This window comes from Myotis yumanensis, unplaced genomic scaffold (assembly GCF_028538775.1).
Source record: "Myotis yumanensis isolate MYYU_CA2020_CCGP unplaced genomic scaffold, mMyoYum1.0.hap1 SCAF_17, whole genome shotgun sequence".
Taxonomy (NCBI): domain Eukaryota; kingdom Metazoa; phylum Chordata; class Mammalia; order Chiroptera; family Vespertilionidae; genus Myotis; species Myotis yumanensis.
The window spans coordinates 12,212,703-12,236,171 of record NW_027223768.1 but is presented as its reverse complement, the minus strand read 5'-3'; the positions used below and the strand labels follow the sequence as shown (position 1 = coordinate 12,236,171).

The window sequence follows — 23,469 nt, the reverse complement described above, 5'->3', positions numbered from 1 at the left end:
ACCCCGCCTCCTATCACTATCCTGGAATTCCGGTCTGGGGCACCCCTTCGTCCCAGGCCCCCATCAAGCTAACTGCACTTGGATGTCCAGAAACCCACCCGGTTCTCAGCCCCACAAAACTTCCCGACCGCGTGATTTTCCTGCCTGGGAACCTGAGAGCCATGGTGGACTCTACTGTCTGCATGGACACTGCACTCTGCTGTCTGCCTAGGCTAGCACACAGTAGGTGCTCAATAAATGCCTACTGATTTGATTGTCTTAAAGACATGTCATAATAAAGCTACCTCCTGAGAACCCACACATTCCTATTTGTTCTTTCATTTGGGTCTTCACTGTGTTCTGTTCTACCGTCCACTCCGTCTCAGCCCTAGCTTGGCATATTTGCAAAAGGCAGGAAATTGAAATTCCTGCCCGAACAAGAGCGGATCTCTGGTACTCCACAATGAGAGCAGAAGTTGCACAGGGAGCCAGGCAGCGTCCTAAGAACTCAATGTGACCTGCATCATCTCATTTAATTCTCACAGTAACTGGGGGAGGTAGGTGCTTGTAGTTCCATTTTATAGGAGAGAAACTGAGTTCATGTAACTTGCTCCGAGTCGCCCAGGTGGTGCGTGATGGAGAATCCTGGCTGCCTGCTTCCAGGCTTATGTCCCTAACTGCTCTGCGTGGTCCTCTGTAATCCCCTCCCAGACGCTTGCCCACGCACCTGTCCCCTGGGCCAGGCAGCTGCGTGGCAAAGGTTTGGATCTGCAGCTCTTGGCTGTGGAACCAGTTAGCTGAGACTTTTGTTGTTTCAGCCCGGAAGGATCACGGACCCCCTGCTGTGCTAACTGGGTAAGGAAACTCCCAAGCTGAGCCTTCCAGGACTGGAGGCTCCCTCTCCAGGTCTCACCCCTGCAGTGGAGGCCTGATCAGGAGCCATGGGCTTCCCAGACTCTGTGGGGTCTGACGTGCCACACTCAGGAACACGGGGGTGTCATTCTCTAGAGGGGGTGGTTGTGATGCTGGTGGTGGTGTGGGGGTCATCCTGAGTGGGTCAGCAACCGAGGCCTGGGGTCATGAATCAGGAGAGAGGAAACGGAGGATGAGATCCTCTGCATCCATGTCTGCTGGTTCAAGAGAGAAGAGACAATAATAACTGTGACAATAATAGTAACAATAGCTTACTGCACAACTCAACTTGTTCCAGGCACAAGGCTCAGCACGTTACATATATTGTCTCATTTAATCCTCACAATAATCTTAAATAGAGACACGAATTCCCTTATTTTTCACATGGGAGGAAACTGGGGTTCAGAGAGTTGGCCCAAGTCGCACCGCTCGTGTATGTGCAAGGCCCCCAGATGGCGAGTGAGGGAGATGAGATTTGAATGGGGGTCTGACTGATTCCAAAGTCCATGATCACAGACTCAGAGTGTCATAGTCTACTGCTCAGGAATCACCACTACCCCGGGGCAGGGCCACGCAGGCCTCTGCGGGCACACCCAGGCTCTTAGGAAATTGGAGCTTGGCTTCTTTGGCTACTGTTACGTCAGTGACCCAGTGACTGCCAAGCTCTGTCATGGCATCCACCCAACCAAAGGTATGTGCACAGAGGTGAGGTCAGCCACGCTCCATGGATTCACCCGGGATGTTTAACGTTGAGGCCAAATGACCCCGGTCAGGGAGGCTCCGAAGGGAAGTCCTGCTCTGGGTGGGAGGGGCCCTTCCTGCCATCTCTGAGGTTCTCTGATTCCCAGTGGGAGGTGATGTGTGGAAGCTGTTTGTAAACAGATGATGTCACCCGTGGGCCTGCCTCTCCCACAAGTGACACGTGTTGAAACAACAGGCCCTGGGACGTGGTGGCGTGAGGCGGGAAGGAGGCCCCGCCTGACTCACGACTGACTGGAAAGCCAACTGAGGGTTGGGGATGACCCTTAAGCAGGAAGCTGAGGCCTGAGTTTTGGGAAAGAAAGACGAGAGACACATGAATCTGAATGGAAGTACACACCCTTGTACGAGAGGCACTGTTGATATTGATCAAGTGGCTGACCCTGGATGGTGGTACCACCAGGCTCTCGTACCCCAGCAGGCCACCACAGGGAGGCTTTGATGAGAGAGATTTCGGCATTCCAACAAGAGTTTGATTGTAGACACCTAGAAAGCTACTTGGGATGGGCTAGAGCTCTCTGCTCGTGGTACTACAATTTTCCTCATTTCCAGCAGCAGGTGCACTGTAGGCATGGCACAGGGTTCCCTCTGAGGTGGGAGCAGTCACCCCTCAGAGCGCTGGAGCTTAGGGGAATTTGGCAATGTGAAGTCCTACTCAGAGGTGGTCACCCAGTACACAGTGGCAGGCAGAATCAAGTTTATCAGGTGTCTATTCTTGTTGGTTAATATGTTATTCTTAATAAGATAGTGACAGTAATCTCGAATGTATTTTGTTCATGATGGCTCCAGTTTCAGCTTAAATTATGTTATTATAGTGGTAATAGTAACAACTGATATTTATATAGAACTTAGCAGCTTATACGGTGTTTTCACAGATCTCTATTACAATTCTGCAAGACAAGTATTATCATTTCATATAACAGATTGAGAGAGGCTTTGAGAGTTTAAGTGACCCACCCGAGGTTGTCCAGGCAACAAGTGACAGTCTCTGATTGGACAAGGCTTTCTAATATCTCCCAAGAGAGCCAAGAACCTCCTCTTTGTAATCTAGACACCGTGATAATTGAATAATGTCACCGGATTAATTACTTAGGGATAATGCTGTGCTCGTCATTACATCCCTAGCCCCTAAAATGGTGCCAGGTACACATTAGAGGTCAATACATAAATGAATATTTGTTAGCACATCACATGTAAAGTATTGTGCTAAACAATTCGAGGGGATGCACAAAAGTAGTTCTTGACCTCTAGGAATTTATAGTCTGATTTGAAAAACATGGCAAATGATCATACAAGGTATGAATGATATCACATATAAGAAATAATGTCACATACAGATACATACAACACCTACAAATACATACAAACACAAGAAATACCAGAACATGGCATAGACGATGGCTATAGGGACTCAACTGAATTTAGATGATCTGTTACAGGACTTCAAATGAGGACAAGTTACTTTGGGCTGAGTTGTTCACAAGACTTCATGGGAGGAGGGATCTGAGCTGGGTCTGAAGAGTGGAGACACTTCAGAGAGGCAGAGCTTCATGCGGTGACGCTTGATTCGACTCCATCAGATGCTGCTCCTGGTGCTGAGACAAAATGAGAAATGACACCCAGACCCTGGAGGTCTTGGGGCTGCAGGCAGACAGGGAAGTGAGCAAGAAAGATGATCTCACATGGTGAAAAGTGCGGTGGCGACAATAAGGAAGACAGGGGTATAGAGGTTAAGTGAAGGTGTATGGGGATTTTAAACGAAGACCGGGGAAGGAGTCTCCGAGGAAACATTTGAGCAGAAAAGGTGGGAACCATCCTGCAGAGCAGAAAAGCACGTGGTAATGAGGTTCCTGCCTGGCTGGAAGCCTGAGGCTACAGATGATTGAGAGAAGCTACTTTGGGCCCATTAGGGACTTTGTTTCTTAGGGAAATTGCTTGGAATTCCAGCTGCTTGGCGCACAGATTTGGTAGTGAGATCGATCGTGCATTATAAACTGGGCATAATTTCACTCAATGTTCACAACTCTCCCGCAAGGTAGCCTTTTCCCCACACTTTTAAAAGATAAGAAACCTGAGATGTAGAGCTGTTAGGTGCCAAGTTTTCACAACTTGTGATTGGCAGAACAGGGTTTTGAACTGGGTGTGTCTGATTCTAAAACCACTGTCCTGAACACTGGGCTATAATATGCATTTCTGGGAAGAAGGGGAGAAGTTTCAAGCTTAGACAGAGGGATGAGGAAGGATACCCAAGGGGGAGGTAGTGGTGTAGAAAGGCCATTCTCAGAGAGGGAGAGAGGAGGGCAGATTATAGATGGTTTTGAGAGCCAAACCAAGGAGCTGAAATTGTATTATGTTTGTGGAGTGTGATGGTAGGAAAATAAGTACTTTAAAAGAAGTTTTGAAAGAAGTACTTTAGAAAGATAGAAGTTGGTCTGTATAACACCTACAGTTCTCTCTTAGATGACCCTAAGTTTAATTAGGCAGCGATGATTAGGATGCTCTAGAGGAAGAAGTGAATGGAGAGAATACACAATGAGGAGGCACAATGGTCGAGGCTTGAAATGGGAATCTGAACTCAGTACAAGGCAGTGAGTAAGGAAAGGAAATGACATATATGAAAAGCATTTATTCAGAAGGAAGAAGAATAGACAGAACTGGGTGATGTATTGGGACTGAGGAAAAGGAAGCAGTTGGGTGTTTCTGAGATTTTGTGCCTGGAGACAGGGAAATGAAGATACCATTGACGAAACAGAGATGTCAGGAGAAAAAAAACTGGTGTGGAGAGGAAGAGGGCAAGTTCAGCTCAAGACACATGGAATTTGAGGTACTGGCAAGACATGACCATGAGACAGGACATGGGGCTGGAACTCCAGACAGACCCTTGAAAATTTAGATAAACACATAGCAATAAGTCATGTAGACGTTCGCGTCAAATCCTTGGGAATGGATATGGTCCCACCTAGTCTGTGAAAGTGATTGAGAGACTTGGCCTGCCTTTGCTCACTGCAGTAATCTCATGGTGAAAAATAGAGACTGGGACATCAAAGGCACTTAATAAATATATGAATGAATGGATGAACGAATGAGTGAATGGGCATAACAGAAAGTCAAGATTAAATTGAAGAAGACATTGGGCAGTTAGGAAGAAGTGGAGTTCCAAGTGAAGAGGGCAAAAATGATGAAGTTGGAGAAACTACCCAATGATTTGGACTAGATAAGGCTATTTTGGGGTCTCAGGTTCTAGAAATTCAGGCGGAAGAGAACCAGGATCGTGCAGAACTGCAGAAGCTAAACGATGTCACGCAAATCAAATTAGTCACACAGGTTCTTCCTTCCCCTTCCATGATCCATCTTGGTTTCTTTAAACCATCAAACAGTTATAGTAGGAGATTGCATCTGGCGGGATAGCAGTTTCATTTTAACCGGGTGGAACAGGTTGGACAGGAACACTGGCATTCATGGTTAGTAAGGACAACATCCTCTTTTCTTTGGATGACTCTGCAGCAGCTCAGAGTGAGCTGGCTCTGCTAAATCTGAAATATGCCAGCTGGCCTCAGAATGTGTCCAATCTAGAAAAGCAAGTGTCCCCTCGTCTCTTACAGACATTGCATCAGGGCAAGAGCTATGGCTCCTAACGTATCTCATTTAATGCTCTATCTCATTCTTAAGGAGATACTCATTCAATTGCCAATAATGTAGCTGCATCCGCTTGGCATGCTTGGAAACTTCTGTGTTCAAAGCCATTCTCTCTGTATATCAAGTGTGATTACACGTACCTGAAAGTTAGAAACTAACCTCCTTTCTCCACCCCCCCTCCCCTTGGTGATTTTCTGTTCATTTATAACTGCAATCTCTCATGAACTAAAAACTTATTGATCAGCTCTGTATGAAACGAGCAAGTAACTCTTCTCCAGTAGTCTCGAGGGAGAATGATTACAATGTCATAATACAGTGTAATTTGATAAATGCTTGAAGTCAGCACACACCTGAAGCCAGCTCCACAGAGAGGGGGCCACTCAACCAGCTGAGGCAAAAGGTGTTGTTTGAACTTAGTCCTTAAGAAGACCTGGGAGTTGGCCAGGCTGGGAAGACAGAAAAAAATATTTCAGTTAAAGCAAACAGCCTTAAGTGCAAAGGTCAGAGAGATGAGTACGTATTTTGTAGCAAACAATTTTGCGTGTCTGGTGCACAAGGAAGCTAAGGCAGGTGAGATTGTACAGCTGGTCAGGGAATAGATAAGGCAGGACCTTGTGCACCTACCCACAGCTCCTGGAACTTTATCCCAGAGGCATGGTGAGCCATGACATTTTGGCGCTCGTTAGGTCTCTCTCCCATGTTTTCAATCAGACTAAAGTTACCTTAGCTTAAAAATGGGGGCGGTAACTTCATCTCCAGTTACCATGCTCACCTATCTTCTCTCTTAGTCTCTTCCCTAAACTTCAAAGAGTGCCATTCATTGTTTTATCTTTTACTTAAATCTTCCTAATCCCTCTGGAATTGTCTCATATGCCTGATGATCTTTTTTTCCAATATATATTTATATATTGATTTCAGAGTGAAAGGGAGAAGGAGAGAGAGAAACATCAATGATGAGAGAGGATCATTGATCAGCTGCCTCCTGCACGCCCCCCACTAGGATCCAGCCCACAACCCAGGTATGTGCCCTTGACCAGAATCAACCTAGGACCCTTCAGTCCAAAGGCCGAGGCTCTATCCACTAAGCCAAATCAGCCAGGGCCTGCCTGATGATCATACTCCAGTCGCCAAGTCATCTCTCAGGTATTGCATCCAATGGTCTTTCTTCATTCCCAGGATCCTAGCTGTCGGTGCAGCGTTGCCCACTGTTGGTTAGCTTCTGCCCCTCTCTTTGTGATACTGCACTCCCCTTGGTGTGTTCTGTCTGATTCTTCGGACTTTTTCTTTTATATTTTCTTCTCTGCTATTCTCTTTCCTAGCTACACTTCTAAATCTGTACATAACTTAGGTTCAACCCGTAGCTGTCTGACTTGCTATTTTTAGAGAAATCACCTTCGTTTACTCATTCCTCATACTTTTATTGAGGGCCAGCTGGTTCTTTAATCTGAAAATTCTTGGTAGTCTAATCCTACCTTTTATAGAATATATTGACTTTCACTGAAGATGAACTCATAATTCAAAATTACAAAACATGCAAGAAAACAATACAACATGAATTCATCTTCAGTGGAACTTTATTGTGGGTATCCTATGTAGCTTACGCTGAAGACAAGTCCCTCTAGATCAGTGGTTCTCAACCTTCCTAATGCCTTTAATACAGTTCCTCATGTTGTGGTGACCCCCAACCATAAAATTATTTTCGTTGCTACTTCATAACTGTAATTTTGCTACTGTTATGAATCGTAATGTAAATATCTGATATGCAGGATGTATTTTCATTGTTACAAATTGAACATAATTAAAGCATAGTGATTAATCACAAAAACAATATGTAATTATATATGTGTTTTCCGATGGTCTTAGGTGACTCCTGTGAAAGGGTCATTCGACCCCTAAAGGGGTCACGACCCACAGGTTGAGAACCGCTGCTCTAGATTAATTCTGAGTTTGTTTTTGTCAAATACCCCAGGTCACCTGCCTGGAAACCATTTTTGTTTTAATTACTCAAGCTTGGGACTTGCAGACCACATGTGTGGAATATTCTGGATGAACAGCAAACCAATGTGAGGCACAGACCTTTGGTTATTAATTTTAAAGTTTATTTTCTCCCCACTCCCCATGAGCCCACACTCAGCCAGACAAGCTTCCTTGTGTCGTATGGTAACTTTTCTGGTCCACCTTTTTCACTAAGGATGTCTCCTTTATTGTATCTAGTGCTGTCTCTTTCTCTTCAGGACATTCGACCTCCAATCTCAAACCCCAGAAAAGGACTGTCCCTGCCATCAGGCAGCTGCCATATCCACTCATGGGCTTCCTGTCCTGGTTTTGGTTCTCAAGTCTTCCTTCAATTATGGAACTTGGGAATTTTTCTTACTTGCTTGCAAGCATAAGTATGAATCAAAAGAATATTTGTTGTATTTTATCTAACACTTGAGATAGTCAGAGCATAAAGATTTTTAAGTTATCTAATAAACAATATGGCCAGAACCAGTAGTTGGTTCTTTGAAATTTCCTGTCTGTCTCAGCGGTGCTGAGGGAAATCTAGGGAAATAATTTTTGCTCTTCTTGGGGCCAAGTCTGCCCTGGCAACTATTGTGGAAGGAGCAGTGGTACTTGATTCAAAAGAACCTCAAAGGGAAGCCAAACCCAGGGACCAACTGTTGAGTCTCATTCCATTCTTAAGCCAGGCAGATTTCTTATACAACTGCTAGACTCTAAGACTCTTGAGGACAGTGGTTGTGCTCTATATGTCTTGGTGTTTCCCTGTCCACTCAGCACTATGACTTGAATATAGGAATTATTCAAAAACAATTGTTGATTGATTGTTGACAGCATAAACGCTATAATTTAATCCTTGCTTTGTACTTGTACTCAATCAGAAATTACATTAAGGTGTGGCGCATTCTTAGTCCAAAGCAGCAAATTAATCCTACACTCCACCCAGTTCAGAAACGTATAAAAAATGCATGGACTCATTTCTGACATTATATCCATTCCTCATTGAATTCACAATTAATAATAAAGTAGAAATGATGCATGTACTACCTGTTTAGTTAAATATATGTATTAGGGTACATAGTCCAAAATTCACAATATCTCTAACTTTTGAAAGGATTATTAGGGAGCGTGTAGTAGGATTGCTCATTTAATGTATGAGCAAAGTCCCTTTTCTAATAACCTGCTTCGCAGGATAGTTTATTTCATTTTGGAAATTTTAACTTGTTAGAAAATCTTTGTATTAAGTTTTTAATGTTTATGTAACTTTTAAAAATTACTGAATAATTGTGTTCACTGTAGAAATATATAAATATAAATAAATGAAGATGAAGCAACTCAATTCTACCATCAACCACACTCATTTTTCCACCTGGTGGTGTATTTCTCCAGATCTTTCTCTATGCAAACTTTCTTTTCTTTTAACAAATTCAGATTACAAATGCTATTTTTTATTTGAACTCTTCACCCAATGGTATATTATAGCCTGTTTTCATGACAATAAACACTCATTCACAGCATATTTTTCATGCCAGAGTAGTTTTCCATTTTATGGGTATTTCACTGCTTATTTAACCAACTCTTTATGCTGGGCATTGTCTTGCTTTGATTTGTTACTATAATGAAATATGCTATAATGCACTTCATTTATTCATTCAACAAATATTTACCAGGCACCTTAACTGTGCCTAGCACTATACTAGGTGCTGAGGGTTTAGAATGGGGGATGAAGTTCCTGCCCTCACGTTAACCTCTGAAGGGGGACAGGGAGATCGAAAATAAACAAACAGACCACAAATAAGATATTCACAAATAGTGTTAATCATTGTGAAGACAACAAAGCAAGGTAATGAGATGGAAAGTGATAGGGTCGAGTCTGTAATTTAGGCAGGGGAGACGTACGTGCCGCATAGCCACAGGATGAACCTTAGATGAACCTATAGGAGTGGAATTGCTACATTTTGTAGGAAGTCCTCCTCCCACCAGGGTGTAGAGGGTTCTTCTACTCTTTGGCCCTAATTTCTAATCTGCACAAACAGAGATAGAATAGGTAGTCAGTCTCAATTACCCAACATTCAGATAAAACAAAACAAAACATTTTGTTGATATTCATTCCCTGCCCGCCCCTCCCTGCACTGCACCCCAAGTCAACATACATACACACTAACATTTTTTTTTTCTGGACCATTTTTAAAGCAAAGCCCACACTTCACATTCCCCCACCCCCCATACATGCTGGAGTATGTATCTTGAATACATGAGCATTTCTCTTTCTTACATGACTTCAATGTCATTACTATTCCTAACAATTAGCAATATGTTTTTAAACCATATAGCACCTCACTCATGGTCACATTTCCACAAATGTCTAAAAAATGTGGCTTTAAAGTTGGTCTTTTGAATCAGGATGCAAACAAGGACCACACATTTGATTGCTATGTCTCTTAAATTTCTTCTAATCCGTAGCAGTCACCCTCCTCTTTCACATCATTTACTTTTTTTTTAACTTTATTTTTTATGGTTTTATACTATTATAGATGTCCCCACCCTCCCCACCTTTGCCCACCTCCACCCAGGCCACGCCCACCCTTCCCTCTGGCCCTCACCACACTGTTGTATGTGCCTATGGGTTTTGCATATGTTCTTTGGCTAATGCCTTCACCTTCTCTCACCCAGTCCCACCTTCTCCCCCACCTCTCTGACAGCTGTCAGTCTGTTTCATGAATCCATGCCTCTGTTTCTATAAAGCTTCTGCACAACAAAAGAAACCATCAACAAAATAAAAAGAAAACCCACTGTATGGGAGAACATATTTGCCAATGAGACACTCAACTCAACACCAGGAAGACAAACAATCCAATTAAAAAATAGGCAAAGGACCTGAATAGATGCTTCTCCAAAGAGGATATACAAATGGCCAACAGACGTATGAAAAAATGCTCAGCTTCACTAATCATCAGAGAGATGCAAATTAAAACCACAATGAGGTATCACCTCACACCTGCCAGAATGATTGCCATCAATAAATCAACAAACAACAAGTGCTGGTGAGGATGTGCAAAAAGGAACCCTCATGCACTGCTGGTGGGAATGCAGACTGGTGCAGCCACTGTGGAAAACAGTATGGAGTTTCCTCAAAAAATTAAAAATGGAACTGCAGCTTGATCCAGAGATCCCACTTCTGGGAATATGTCCTAAGAATCCCAAAACACCAATTCGAAAGAATATATGCACTCCTATGTTCATAGCAACATTATTTACAATAGCCAAGATCTGGAAACATCATTTACTTTTTAAAGAAACAGATTATTCAGCTTGAAGAATTTCTCATATTTTGATCTCATTGGATTGCTTCTTCCTGGTGTCATTTAACTTTCTTGTGATATCCTTATATTCCCCAGTATTTCTTATAAACTGGTCATCAGATCTGGAAGCTTGAATTAAATTCAAGTGTGTGTGTGTGTGTGTGTGTGTGTGTGTGTGTGTGAGAGAGAGAGAGAGAGAGAGAGAGAGAAACATCGATGTGAGACAGAAATATCAATTAGTTGCCTCCCATATGTGCTCTATCCGGGGATTAAACCCACAACCTTTTGGTGTACAGGATGACGCTCCGACCAACTGAGCTACCTGACCACAGGGATAACCATTTTTTTAAAAAAGGAAGTATCATTATGAACTCATGGATTTTTCTATTTTTTGATGTGCCTTGCTAAACTGCAGCGATTATTGCTTTTGATTTTCAAATTTTCCTTTTTTTTAAGCTTCCTGTGTCTTTTTTGACACAGCCTCTGCCATAGCTTCTTTGCTTTCTGGTAAAATAAGGGTCATCCTGTGCATCGCCTGCCTCAGATCTAGCCTCAAGCATTTCTCCAAGGACTCCTGCTTTCTTTTAGTGGGACATGGTATTTAGAAACCATAATATGGGCAGCATGGATGAAAAATACTACTAGGCTTTTATTGTTGCAAGGTATCTTCATAGACAACACCAGGAAATCCATTTTTAAAGAAAAATATCATGAATGAAAAATGATATTTCCATTTAAGTTAACATTTTGGGATATATCCTTCCTTTATATTATTTCTGGACTTTTCCCTCTTACATGGAAAATTTTGGCCTTTTTTTTTGTTTTATCTTGCAATATAGCAATAAGATTTTCCAAATGCCAATGCCAATATTACTACTACTGATAAGAACATCCAATGCTATGTAAGGTTTCTTTGAAACTTTTTTTGTCCTTGGAATAGAGATGTAGTCAGAATACTGCTTTACAACGACTTGAAATAACTCTTTTCTCATTGTAGTTATATTACCTACTTCATATACAGTTACATACATTTGTTTGTTTTCACTGTTTAGAAATTTTTAATTTTAATACTTTTGTTTTTATTCACATGTTAAAAATTTACATTATTCTGAAGTCAAAACTCTAAAACAAAGTCCAGCATTTTTTCCTGTCCCATCTCTTTCATATATAGTCATTTTTTATCAATTTGGAGTTTAGCCCAGAGTTTCTTTAACTTTTTAAAAAAAATATATATTTTATTGCTTTTTTACAGAGAGGAAGGGAGAGGGATAGAGGGTTAGAAACATCGATCAGCTGCCTCCTGCACACTCCCCACTGGGGATGTGCCCGTAACCAAGGTACATGCCCTTGACCGGAATCGAACCTGGGACCCTTCAGTCCGCAGGCCGACGCTCTATCCACTGAGCCAAACCTGTCAGGGCCAGTTTCTTTAACTCTTAATCTGATTTTCAGCACCGCTGTGTAGGCAGACGAGGATTATTATTGTTATTGTCTCCATAAGAGAGGAAGCTGCATTGCTCTGTTTAAGCTTAGAGCACTGGATCCCCATCCCGGGTTCCTTCCCTTATCCCACACCACCCCCTACAGACAGCCTAAAGAATTACATCAAGGAGATACAGCCATCTGGTCACCCTTTGCTAGACATCGACCTAAACAGACTGCTTGCTTCAGTGGATTACTCCATCTACTCTAGAATTATGTGAAATAAGTATGCCAATTATTTCTGGACTCTAAGTGACGCTTAGTGTCTGGAGCTAGAAAAGCACATAGGTAAATACTGGTATGTGTGAGTGTGTGTGTGTGTGTGTGTGTTGTTAGGGAAACAAATTACCGCCTAAAGCAGGGGTGGGCAACCTTTTTGTGAGTGTGTGCCAAAACCAGCAAAATCTCTGACTCAAAATTCTTCTGCGTGCCAACCCTAATTTTTTGAGAACATGTTACACCTACTTGATATCTCTTAAGGTGTACGTATGTGAAGAACCTTGAAGAAATAATAAAATTCATTCGAGCGACAAAAACACAGTATATGATGATGAAAAATACATTTATTTTTAAATGTATACATGTACACTGATAGTCCGACAGAAAACTTTATGACTCCGTTTGATATTATCAGTGGGACTTTTGCTGCTGCATCACTGATGACAGAGATTTTACATCAGGTTTATATTTCGTGACCTTCAGAGATATGCACGAGCTACTACTTTCGTCCGTCAGGCTACTCCTATTACGAGACTTAACAAAAGTCATCACTGAGAACAAAGATTCACAAGCGTATGTGGATGAAACCAAAACACTGGTCGGATCTAGGAAGGCAGGGAGAGTTAAGGCAGAGGCATAGAAATTGCTCTTCCCCTCTCTCATCAATCCATGTCTATGGTCTTTAAGATAACTTGTTATGTAAAATTATTTATCTAAGATGCACCTACACTGAATTTATCTGAAAAATAAAAAAGTCGATATTAAGAAAAAAATTGTAAATGGAAGATTATAAGAGAGGGTTTCGCGTGCCAGCAAAAGTTACTGGCGTGCCATGTTTGGCACGCGTGCCAGGGGTTGCCCACCCCTGGTCTAGAGCTATCATTTTCTGCTAACAACTGCCTAGTGATGTGGAACTGAGGTTCACGTGGTATTCATGGCATCACCCTTCAGGCAAATGTGGGACCATTTACAAGAGGAAAGCAGTTTTGAAATTATTGGTGACAGTTCAGAAAACCACATAGCAGAGCCTGTTAAGTATCAATTGTAGTTTGGGAACCTTTAACAATAAAATCTCATAAAGTGTTCCATGAGTTTAAAACGACTGTAGGTTTAGCGTTTTTCTTTCTAATTTAATTTAATTTTAAGTTGTATTGACAACTAGGAAGAAAATAGAGACTACGAATTTCCTAACTGGGCAAGTGCACAAGTATAAGAGAGTAAAATCATAAGGCGTTATCACCAAAGGGTTTCTTCCTAACCCCCGAGCCCCACCCTCCTCACTCTCTAGAGAAGTGGCCTGGGGAGGGAGGGAGAGAGAGAGAAACATCGATGTGCGAGAGAAACATTGATTGGTTCCCTCCCACATGCACCTGACCAGGGCTGTGATGGAACCTGGGAACTTGCAACCCAGGGACTGCCCTGACCGGGAATCCAACCAAGACCTTCCCGTGGCCGGTGTGGCTCCAACCCACTGAGCCACACCAGCCAGGGCTAACATTTGTTATTATTTTAAAAACAACAACACCAGTGACTTTTTAACAACAATATCAGAGAACAGTGAGAGAAGCTCTGACAGGGAATCGAACCCACAACCTTTTGGTGTACCTGATGATATTCCAACAGATGGAGCCACTCAGCCAGGGTTATTGTTTGTTGATTTTAAAAAATAAACTTTTCAAACTTTGGGTACTTTTTGCCTCCTGGAGCTGCTAATTGCTTTATCAGTTGGGGCAGCTCCCCACTGATTTGGAAGCTAGCTGTCTCTGGGGCAAGGCCGAGGAACACGGGCCACAGTTGGCCACTAGGTGTCTCTGGTCACTCCCATAGACAGCTGCCAGAGACCTTAAAACCAGCTGATGTGGGCAGAGCTGCGGTTGTGGTAGATGTCTTATCTCTGTGCTCATCCGCCTTCTTGATTACTGTCTTTGACCCAGGTCTGCCTTTCCCTGGCCTCAGGGCCTCTGAACAGTCCTTGTGCTTTGGGGCCTATGTGGGTCCCTTTGGGTGGCTGTGGAGGCATATCCCAGCACAGAGGTTTCTGAGGTCTGGAAGCACAGATGCCTAGCCATCAGCACGCAGGGCTCCAGCCAGCCTGCTGCTGGCCACCAAGCCTGTCGAGGTTGCTCTGGTCCTGTTAGAGCTGGCAGCACAGCATCCTAAATGCAAGTTAATATCAGGGGTGGGCAGGGCAGGGACAGGCATTACAGAAATGGGAGTGTGGGGGAGGGGAATTGGACGCCTCAGGGCTCACTTTCCAGGGAAGGAGACAGGTAGATAAGCAAACACTCACAGGTGTGATAGTGGGACCCTGCTTCTGTCAGGACACGGGGATCGGGGAGTGTGTGGAGGGCCAGGGAAGAAGAGATTTCATGGAGGCGTAGACGTCTGGGCTAGGTCCAGGAGGATGTGGTCAGTTGATGGTATCACTTTGTCTAAAATCAGGGACAACCTCTCTTCCCCAGATGGGGTCCTATTGCAATTATGACCTATGTGGTTTGGAATCTTACTAATAGAAACTTAAAAAGCAACATTAAACACAGTGAGCTGGGCTGGAAGAAGGTAATTTAGAGAGAATTCTATTACTTTGAAGAAAACCAGGGTAGTGTGTTTGTTGCATTGATTTGTAGCAAGTTGAGAAAATGTGTGATGATGATGTTTCCGTGTCTGCAATGTGAGATAATGAGGGCTGTTGGGAGGATTAACTGAAGAACCGTATGCCAAACAGCTGGGATCCTGCCTGGCTCATGTAAGTGCTAAGGAAATATTTAATCTTATAATTATTTTTATTCTTAAAACCAGCACCATTTCCCAGTTCCATGTTTCTCTTCTTTCCAATTAATCCTCACATCAGATATTTTAGAGCCCAATATCTCCCCTGCATCTACAACCTCTTCAGTTTTATCTCTCGTCATTGTTCCCCCAGATCCTCATTGAAGAAATTGAGTTAATAATCCTCCCATGGCCTCTCTTTCCTCGCCTGGTCTCTCAGCCTCTTTTCTGGCCAGGCTTCCCATTCTTTGCCTCCCCAACCCCTGGATTCTGATGGCGGAAGTCACCTCCAGCAGAGTCTAGGCTTGAGTCCGACCCTTTCCCACATCATGTTGTGGGGATCTTTCCCTTTCACTGGTGTGGGGCTGAAACCAGCAACCATCCTCCTCCTGCCCCAACACAAAGTGTTCCCACAGGCCCTTTTGCAGGAAATGGAACTGCTGTGTTTTCTGGCCTAGAGTCAGGATCTGCCTCTTCCACAGGTAGTGGTGGCCTGAGAAACAGAGGGGAGACACTCCCAGAGCAACCTGGGTTGGAACAAAGTCAAAGAGCCTCGTGGTGCTGAGGAAACAAAGACTTTATTTTTTCACAGGGTCACAGGCAGGTGATGGGGTAGATGGTGCAGGTTCTGGCAGAGCTGGAGGTGGGCACACTGTGGGGCCCTGGAGTGTGGAGAGAAGGAGCCACTGAGGCTCTCAGCTGCTCTCCAGAGACATCTCAGCGCCGGCCAAGGGCACAGATGCAGGTGCTGAGAGGGCACACACTAGGCAGAGGCCGGTCCCTGGAACTTTGTTTCCTCTCAAGTTGCTTGTCTCAGCATCAGATCCAGGTCAGCAGCAGCCCCCAGAGCTGTGGCCACAGCCCGAGCCCCCAGGATGCTGCCCACTGCCAGTGTCACAGGACTCGGAGCTCTGGCGCCTGCAGCGGTGGGACCTGTGGTGATGCCTGTGGTGGCTCAGGCAGCAGCCACCCTCGGAGGAGCTGGGACCACAGCCGCCCCCAGAGCTCAGAGCACAGCCAGAGGGGGCTGGGGGCAAACACTGTGCTGGGCTCTTTGGGGGGCACTTCGGGGAGGGGCACTTGGGGGTGCACTTGGGAGGGGGCTGGCACTGCTGCTGGTTCTGCTGGCAGGACATCTCGGCAGGAGGTGAGTGAGCCTGGATTGGTTAAAGGAAAAGGTCAGCACAAAAGCTCCAGGCCAGTGTCTCCTCCAGGAACAGTCTGATAAAGCCCCTGCTCCTCACACCAGCTGCCTCCTCAGCTATGACGCTCAGGAGGAAAACAGAAACTGCTCTCAACTTAAAATGAGCTGAAAGACAGTTCCCTCACTTGGCCCTCTTTCCAAAAGGACTCCGCATCTGCCTGTCCTCCTGGAAACATGGAAGCAAACGCACCCCTGTAGCAGCGCCTGGAGAAGGTCTCTGGCAAGTGTGCCCCTTTCAGGGTAAGGAGTGGAGGGGATGCTGGCAGCCAGGGCCCTGCCAGGTCACAGACCTGGATGCATCCCACAGAGGTTCCTTGCTCACTGTCCCTCTCCTATGCCCTGCTGCCCTCCAAGGTCCTCTTCGTGCTGCTTCCACACCGGACCCTTCTGAATCCCTCTTCCCCACTGAAATCTGGGCCCGTCTTCCCAGCACTCCCAGCTGAGGTCTGTCCCCTTCTAGACACTCACCCGGTGCAGAGGAGGCAGGAGAAGTGTGTTCCTGAGGAGGCTGTGGATGGGGAGCCCAGGGCAGGAGCCCTTTTATCCTGTGCTGGGTTGTGACACAGGGACTGGGCATGCTGCTGCTTTCACAAGCAGGGGGAGGTGACAGTGCCACACACTCCCCTCCCAGGTCTGCAGCTTCTTCCTGCACACATGCCAAGATGCCTGGCCAGAGGGAACCAGGAAACCTTGACGACTGCTCCCCGGGTATGCTGGGGTCCTGCCATGTCTCCTTTCACTCATTCAGCTCAGACGCTTTAACTTTGGTTCTGCCCCTTGCATTTGTGCCTGGCAGTGAGGATGTAAAGATAGATGCATATGACACATTTCCTGATCTTGCGCATTTCACGTTTAACTGGACAGACATCAGAGAAGTAAACATTTCTTTGTTGCCATGTGATCATCCTTTGATATCTCTATCTTTCAGGCATTAGTTCCCATTGCTCTGCATAGTGCCAAGGGTCATGATTTGCTCAGGTATAATCAGCTCCTGTTGGTGATCTGAGATCCCTGGACCACAGGAATGAGATGGGCTGAGAAATCAATGGAGGGTGGGACCCAGGCCCTGTCTGGGCAGGTGGGGGTACCGAAGCGAACTGAAGCTAAAGTAGAATTATATAAATTTGCTGACAAAATACCACAATTGTCTACAATAGTTGAGATCATGAGACTCATATTTAGTATAAAAAATCCAATTTTTTTCATATTTAGTTTTCTGTGAGATATATGGTATTGATTATAAAAATGATCTGTGAATGTGTTATGCCCAGATTTCAAGACCCCCCCACAGAACCACCAGGGAGCACCAAATCCGATGCAAAAGCAGAGAGTCTTTTATTCAAACTAGCTTGGTCCCCCTCTGCCTCCATTACTGGGTGCGTGAGAGAGCCCGGAGTCCCAAGAGAACAAAGAATTTATAGGGCTAGTCATTTGGGTGGGCTTAGGTAAGTGACGTGAGTTACAGAGATTGGTCACTCTGGTCAGGGTTTTTCAGCAGGGTCTTACAGCACAAAGGTCAGGAAGTGACCAACACATTCTGAGGTTTGAGCCGTCCCCCACTATAGCCTTATTAGGACCTTAGCTGCATTCCTGGAGCTTCATTGGTCCACTCTGGTGGTGGCTGGGGGAGTTAGGATATTACCGGCATTCCTGTGGTCACTCTCAGAAAGGGGAGGGGGTTTAGGCTGAGGGCCCAGCCCTACAAGATAAGATGGAGGAGAGTTCGTTTCTGCTTTGTCCTTTCAAATGTAAAATATTGAAGATTATTATTGGAAGTCAGGAAGATGATTTCAGTGTGTGGCTTATGGTGAGGTTGATGATGGTGGTGATGTTATGCGCATCATATCCCATAGAACAGACCTGATAATTTCTAAGGTTTGTGTAGGATGATTTTTGAATAAAATTTGAATCTTATTTTTCCATTGGATTGTATGATAGTACTAGAGGTGAATTTCTCATTGACCTCATCTCTACTATTACAATGACTGCTATTTTTTCCTCTGAATATTACATTCAGAACTGCTGCAAACATTAGTCATATATATTACAATTAAATGGCTTGGGCTAGGTAATTTTGGGGAAGGCTCAAGGAAGTGAAGTTTTGCTCTGTATTTGGTGCTTTCAGAAAGCAGGGGGGCATGTATATGATTAGGTATCAATAATTTTTAGCTAGAAAGCAGGATTAATGGGGCAAGACTAAAGCTGCAATTGAAAAAGAAGTAACAGTGCCTCATGTCCACTGATAAAACGGGATGTTTGATCGTTTTTTTTGTGTGATTTGGATAATGCTCTTGTTTTGTTGGTGCTCAGAATGGTCTTATTTTTGTCTTGCTCCCTCATGGTCACAAAGTTAGCTTGTCTGATGTTGGAGTTTTGGGAACTTGCTTTTATTCAATCAGAGAAGACGTGGCCTAGCTCCTAGAGCCAGCCTAGCTTTGTTGCCCGCAATCTGGGACTATTTCCCCCTTTCTCAGCAATGATTATGGGCCAGGCAATGGGAATAGAGCATTTAAAAGGAGAGGTATGGTGTCTCTTTTCAGGGAAGGTACAGTCTAGCAGATCAAAAAAATATAGAAGAATTTGTTACACCCGTGACAAATGGCCCCCATATAGAATTCAAGTGCCATGGGGCATGTGAATAAAAAGTTAGAGTTTAGACTTTGCTGCAAAAATGAATATTTTCCCATATCTTGTGATTATCAGGAGGTAGTCTTATCCTTACAATAGCAGCAAGGATGGAAGCCATTTTTCCACCATGGGTTCCAACCCTGAGCCATTGGTGATGGTGGGAGTAGGGGTGGAAGATAGTGGTGTGGGGTGAGATAGTAGAAGAGAGAAGAGGGAACTGTAGCTGAAAAAGTAACATACACACTTTGGGATAGTTTCAAAGGATCAAAATATTCTTGTCTACGACTGTCAATGGCCAGTTTTCCCTGTCCTTCATGAAACTTCAGTGGATGTCTCTCAGGCTTTGCCCAAGCCCCATCCCTGATGCCTGCCTTGGAAGGTTCCACACAGGACTCATTAATTAGATGAGGCTCATTCATCTCACCTCCACCTTGATGAGGTGCTCCTGCCTCTCACTCCTCCTTTTCCTCATGAGATCAGGTGCTCAGCAGGCCCCACACACAGAACATCCTGTGATGACAGAGAATCACAATAAGATCATGGCCTGGTCACTTCTCCCAGAGCAGGAGGGCAACTCCCCAAGAGTCACCAATCTTAGGAGTCCCATCCCAAGGAGCATTGGCTCCCTGTGGTCCTGAGACATCAAGGAAATACAGAGACTGGTTTGGCTGGATGAATCTTGGGAGAATTTCATGACTTAGTCATCGCAGTTGGTGTAGGAGTGGGCAGTGCAGGATCTCAGGTCCAGCTCCTTGGAGTACATTTTGGACATTCCATATCAGAAGGCAAGGATGAGTCAAGAAACACAAGGTCCTTCTTCCTTTGCTTAGAACTCCCAGTTCCTTGTCAGTTCTGTCTCCTCCCTCCCCCATAACAATGGCATTCCATGGCAAGAAGCTGAGCCATTCTTAAGGAAAATGGGAAGAGGTAGTCAGAAAGTGTCACCTGACTACGGATCTTATGTGGATCCCAGTTAACCTCTCATAGCTGAAGCGAGGCAGCTCCCAGAGCTGAGGCTCGGCGGGAAGAGACTGTAGGTGGGCCCTGAGCAGGATATGTGAGTGGCACTTAAGGGGCCACTTGGAAGGGGCTTGATACTACCCTTAGTTTTGCTTCCAGGACATCTTGGAGGAAGTTTAGTGACTCTAGAAGAAGTAAAAAAGCAAATAATTGCATGTGATTGTATCAAGTTAAAAAGATGACTCCCTATTTATTTCAGAGCTCGAGGCTCTGAACCCACAGCATAGCGAAAATTCCTGAGCAAAGAGGAGTAAGGAAATAGAAAGTGATGAGTTGAGGAATTCTGATTCCAGTGAGAACTGACAAAACCTTGGACCTCTTTTCTTATTTTGTTCACAGGCAGGAAATGGGTGGTGGGATTGGAAGAGGGTAAGGGTGAGTCTTATTTAGAGGGCAGCTTGTTGCACTCTCCAGCCCCAGGCCCTTTGCATCTCCATAGAAGGTGCCAAGAGTTTTGAGGAAAGAAGGAATTTAAGAACCCCCAAGATTGTCCAAATATCTGTACCTCAGGTCCCCTGTAGGAGCCCTTCTTGATTTTCATTCACTTATTCTTTCAAACCATTTATATTGAGATATTACATGTTGTGCTGGGCCAAAGGTGAGTCAAGAGTGAAGAAGATGCTCCTCCATTCTTAGGCTGACAGGGTAGTGGGACTGACAGGCAAGTGATGAAATAAGCATGAGCCAGCTGAGGATGCTGTAATACATGTGTGTGTGTGGATAGTCCACATGTTTGAAGTCAGAGTTTTGGGGTGTCAGTCCCCTGTTGCTCTTCAGTGACTCAGTGAATAATGCACCGGATGTTGTCACCAGCTATCACTTGGGATGGTCCATGGGTTGAACAGAGATGTGGATCCTGTAACCTGTCCAAGCACAGAAAACCCAGGCAGGGCAAGTAGAGGAGCTCATGGAGCCATGCGCCTCTCAACACTCTATGTTCCTCTTCAGCTCCATCACCCAGTTTGATATGAGAAAGCACCAATTTCACCTTTCCTGAATAGTTCCTTCTAAACAATATCAATTGGTGAGGTCCTCAACATTCTGAAGGAAATGAGCACTCTACCATAGTTCAGGGTTAAGCCTACAGATATCCCCTCAGCAAGAGACTCCTTCTGGAGACAGAAAAATATCAGAGAGGAGAGTCAATGCTAACTCTAACTCTTCCCCCTTTCCACATCCCAAGCCCCAATTTTGTGTGACCCAGTGCAATTCAGTCTCCAACAGGCACTTCAAAATAAATCATGGAATTCCTGTGCTTTAAAGTGGGTAGGTTGTAAAGTGCACACCTGTGTCTATCAACAATAAACTATAAAGTACAGAATAGAAATATTTCATTAAAATTACTATTTAATTTAAAAAAATATATTTTTATTAAATTCAGAGAGGAGGGGAGAGGGAGAGAGAGATAGAAACATCAATGATGAGAGAGAATCATTGATTGGCTGTCACCTGCATGCCCCCCACTGGGGATCAAGCCTGCAACCTGGGCCAATGCTCTATCCACTGAGCCAAACTGGCTAGGGCACCATTTAGTTTTAATATAAATGATTAATGTTTGTTAAAGTTCTGAATGTAATCTTTTTGAAAAAAATAGCAAAATGCAGTCACTGTAATAGTAGAAATGAGGTCAATGAGAAATTTATCCCTAGTACTATCATACAATCCAATGAGAAAATAGGGTTCAGATTTTATTCAAAAATCATCCTACGCAAACCTTAGAAATTATCAGATCTGTTCTATTGGATATGATGTGCATAACATCACCATCATCATCAGCCTCACCATTAGCCACACACTGAAATCATTTTCCTGACTCCAAATAACTCTCTTAAATATTTCACACTCATAGGAAAGTTTTATAATCAATATTATATATCCCACAGGAAACTAAATATGAAAAAACTGGATTTTTATACTATATATGAGTCTCATGATCTCCACTATTGTAGATAATTCTGGCATTTTGTCAGCTCATTTATACTAGTATAATTCTACTTTAGTTTCAGTTCTCTTGGGGGCTCCACCCACCAAGACAAGGCCTGGATCCCATTCTCCATCCATTTCCCAACTTGTCTCTTTCCCGTGGTCCATTGGTCTCAGATCACCAACATCCCTAGAGATGAGGAGCTGATTATATCTGAACAAATCATGACCCTTGGCACTATGCAGTGTAAATGGGAACTAATGCTTGAAAGACAGAGGTTTCAAAGGACGATCACATGGTAACAAACATAAATGTTTACTTCTCTGATGTCTGTCGTCCAGTGAAACGTGAAATGCTCAAGATCAGGAAATGTGTCATATGCATCTATCTTTACATCCTCACTGCCAGGCACAAATGCAAGGGGCAGAACCAAAGTTAAAGCGTCTGAGCTGAATGAGTGAAAGGAGACATGGCAGGACCCCAGCATACCTGGGGAGCAGTCGTCAAGGTTTCCTGGTTCCCTCTGGCCAGGCATCTTGGCATGTGTACAGGAAGAAGCTGCAGACCTGGGAGGGGAGTGTGTGGCACTGTCACCTCCCCTGCTTGTGAAAGCAGCAGCATGCCCAGTCCCTGTGTCACAACCCAGCACAGGATAAAAGGGCTCCTGCCCTGGGCTCCCCATCCACAGCCTCCTCAGGAACACACTTCTCCTGCCTCCTCTGTGCCGGGTGAGTGTCTAGAAGGGGACAGACCTCAGCTGGGAGTGCTGGGAAGACGGGCCCAGATTTCAGTGGGGAAGAGGGCTTCAGAAGGGTCCGGTGTGGAAGCAGCACGAGGAGGACCTTGGAGGGCAGCAGGGCATAGGAGAGTGACAGTGAGCAAGGAACCTCTGTGGGATGCATCCAGGTCTGTGACCTGGCAGGGCCCTGGCTGCCAGCATCCCCTCCACTCCTCACCCTGAAAGGGGCACACTTGCCAGAGACCTTCTCCAGGCGCTGCTACAGGGGTGCGTTTGCTTCCATGTTTCCAGGAGGACAGGCAGATGCGGAGTCCTTTTGGAAAGAGGGCCACGTGAGGGAACTGTCTTTTCAGCTCATTTTAAGTTGAGAGCAGTTTCTGTTTTCCTCCTGAGCATCATAGCTGAGGAGGCAGCTGGTGTGAGGAGCAGGGCCTTTATCAGACTGTTCCTGGAGGAGACACTGGCCTGGAGCTTTTGCGCTGACCTTTTCCTTTAACCAATCCAGGCTCACTCACCTCCTGCCGAGATGTCCTGCCAGCAGAACCAGCAGCAGTGCCAGCCCCCTCCCAAGTGCACCCCCAAGTGCCCCTCCCCGAAGTGCCCCCCAAAGAGCCCAGCACAGTGTTTGCCCCCAGCCCCCTCTGGCTGTGCTCTGAGCTCTGGGGGCGGCTGTGGTCCCAGCTCCTCCGAGGGTGGCTGCTGTCTGAGCCACCACAGGCATCACCGCAGGTCCCACCGCTGCAGGCGCCAGAGCTCCGAGTCCTGTGACACTGGCAGTGGGCAGCATCCTGGGGGCTCGGGCTGTGGCCACAGCTCTGGGGGCTGCTGCTGACCTGGATCTGATGCTGAGACAAGCAACTTGAGAGGAAACAAAGTTCCAGGGACCGGCCTCTGCCTA

At 45.0% G+C, this 23,469-nt stretch overlaps 2 protein-coding genes across 2 annotated transcripts; one reads left to right on the top strand and one right to left on the bottom strand.

Annotated features, from left to right (window-relative positions):
* Positions 1 to 15,821: 15,821 nt before the first annotated feature.
* LOC138996222 (late cornified envelope protein 3D-like) lies at positions 15,822 to 16,208 on the bottom strand. The gene has a single exon (XM_070397195.1). It carries the CDS (start codon positions 16,190 to 16,192, stop codon positions 15,887 to 15,889), a length of 306 nt encoding a protein of 101 aa, XP_070253296.1. The 5' UTR covers positions 16,193 to 16,208; the 3' UTR covers positions 15,822 to 15,886.
* Positions 16,209 to 22,534: 6,326 nt separating this feature from the next.
* On the top strand, positions 22,535 to 23,468 carry LOC138996122 (late cornified envelope protein 3D-like). Its single transcript, XM_070397082.1, has 2 exons — positions 22,535 to 22,560; positions 23,077 to 23,468. The coding sequence occupies exon 2, from the start codon at positions 23,098 to 23,100 to the stop codon at positions 23,401 to 23,403; it is 306 nt and encodes a 101-aa protein (XP_070253183.1). The 5' UTR covers positions 22,535 to 22,560; positions 23,077 to 23,097; the 3' UTR covers positions 23,404 to 23,468.
* Position 23,469: the final 1 nt, after the last annotated feature.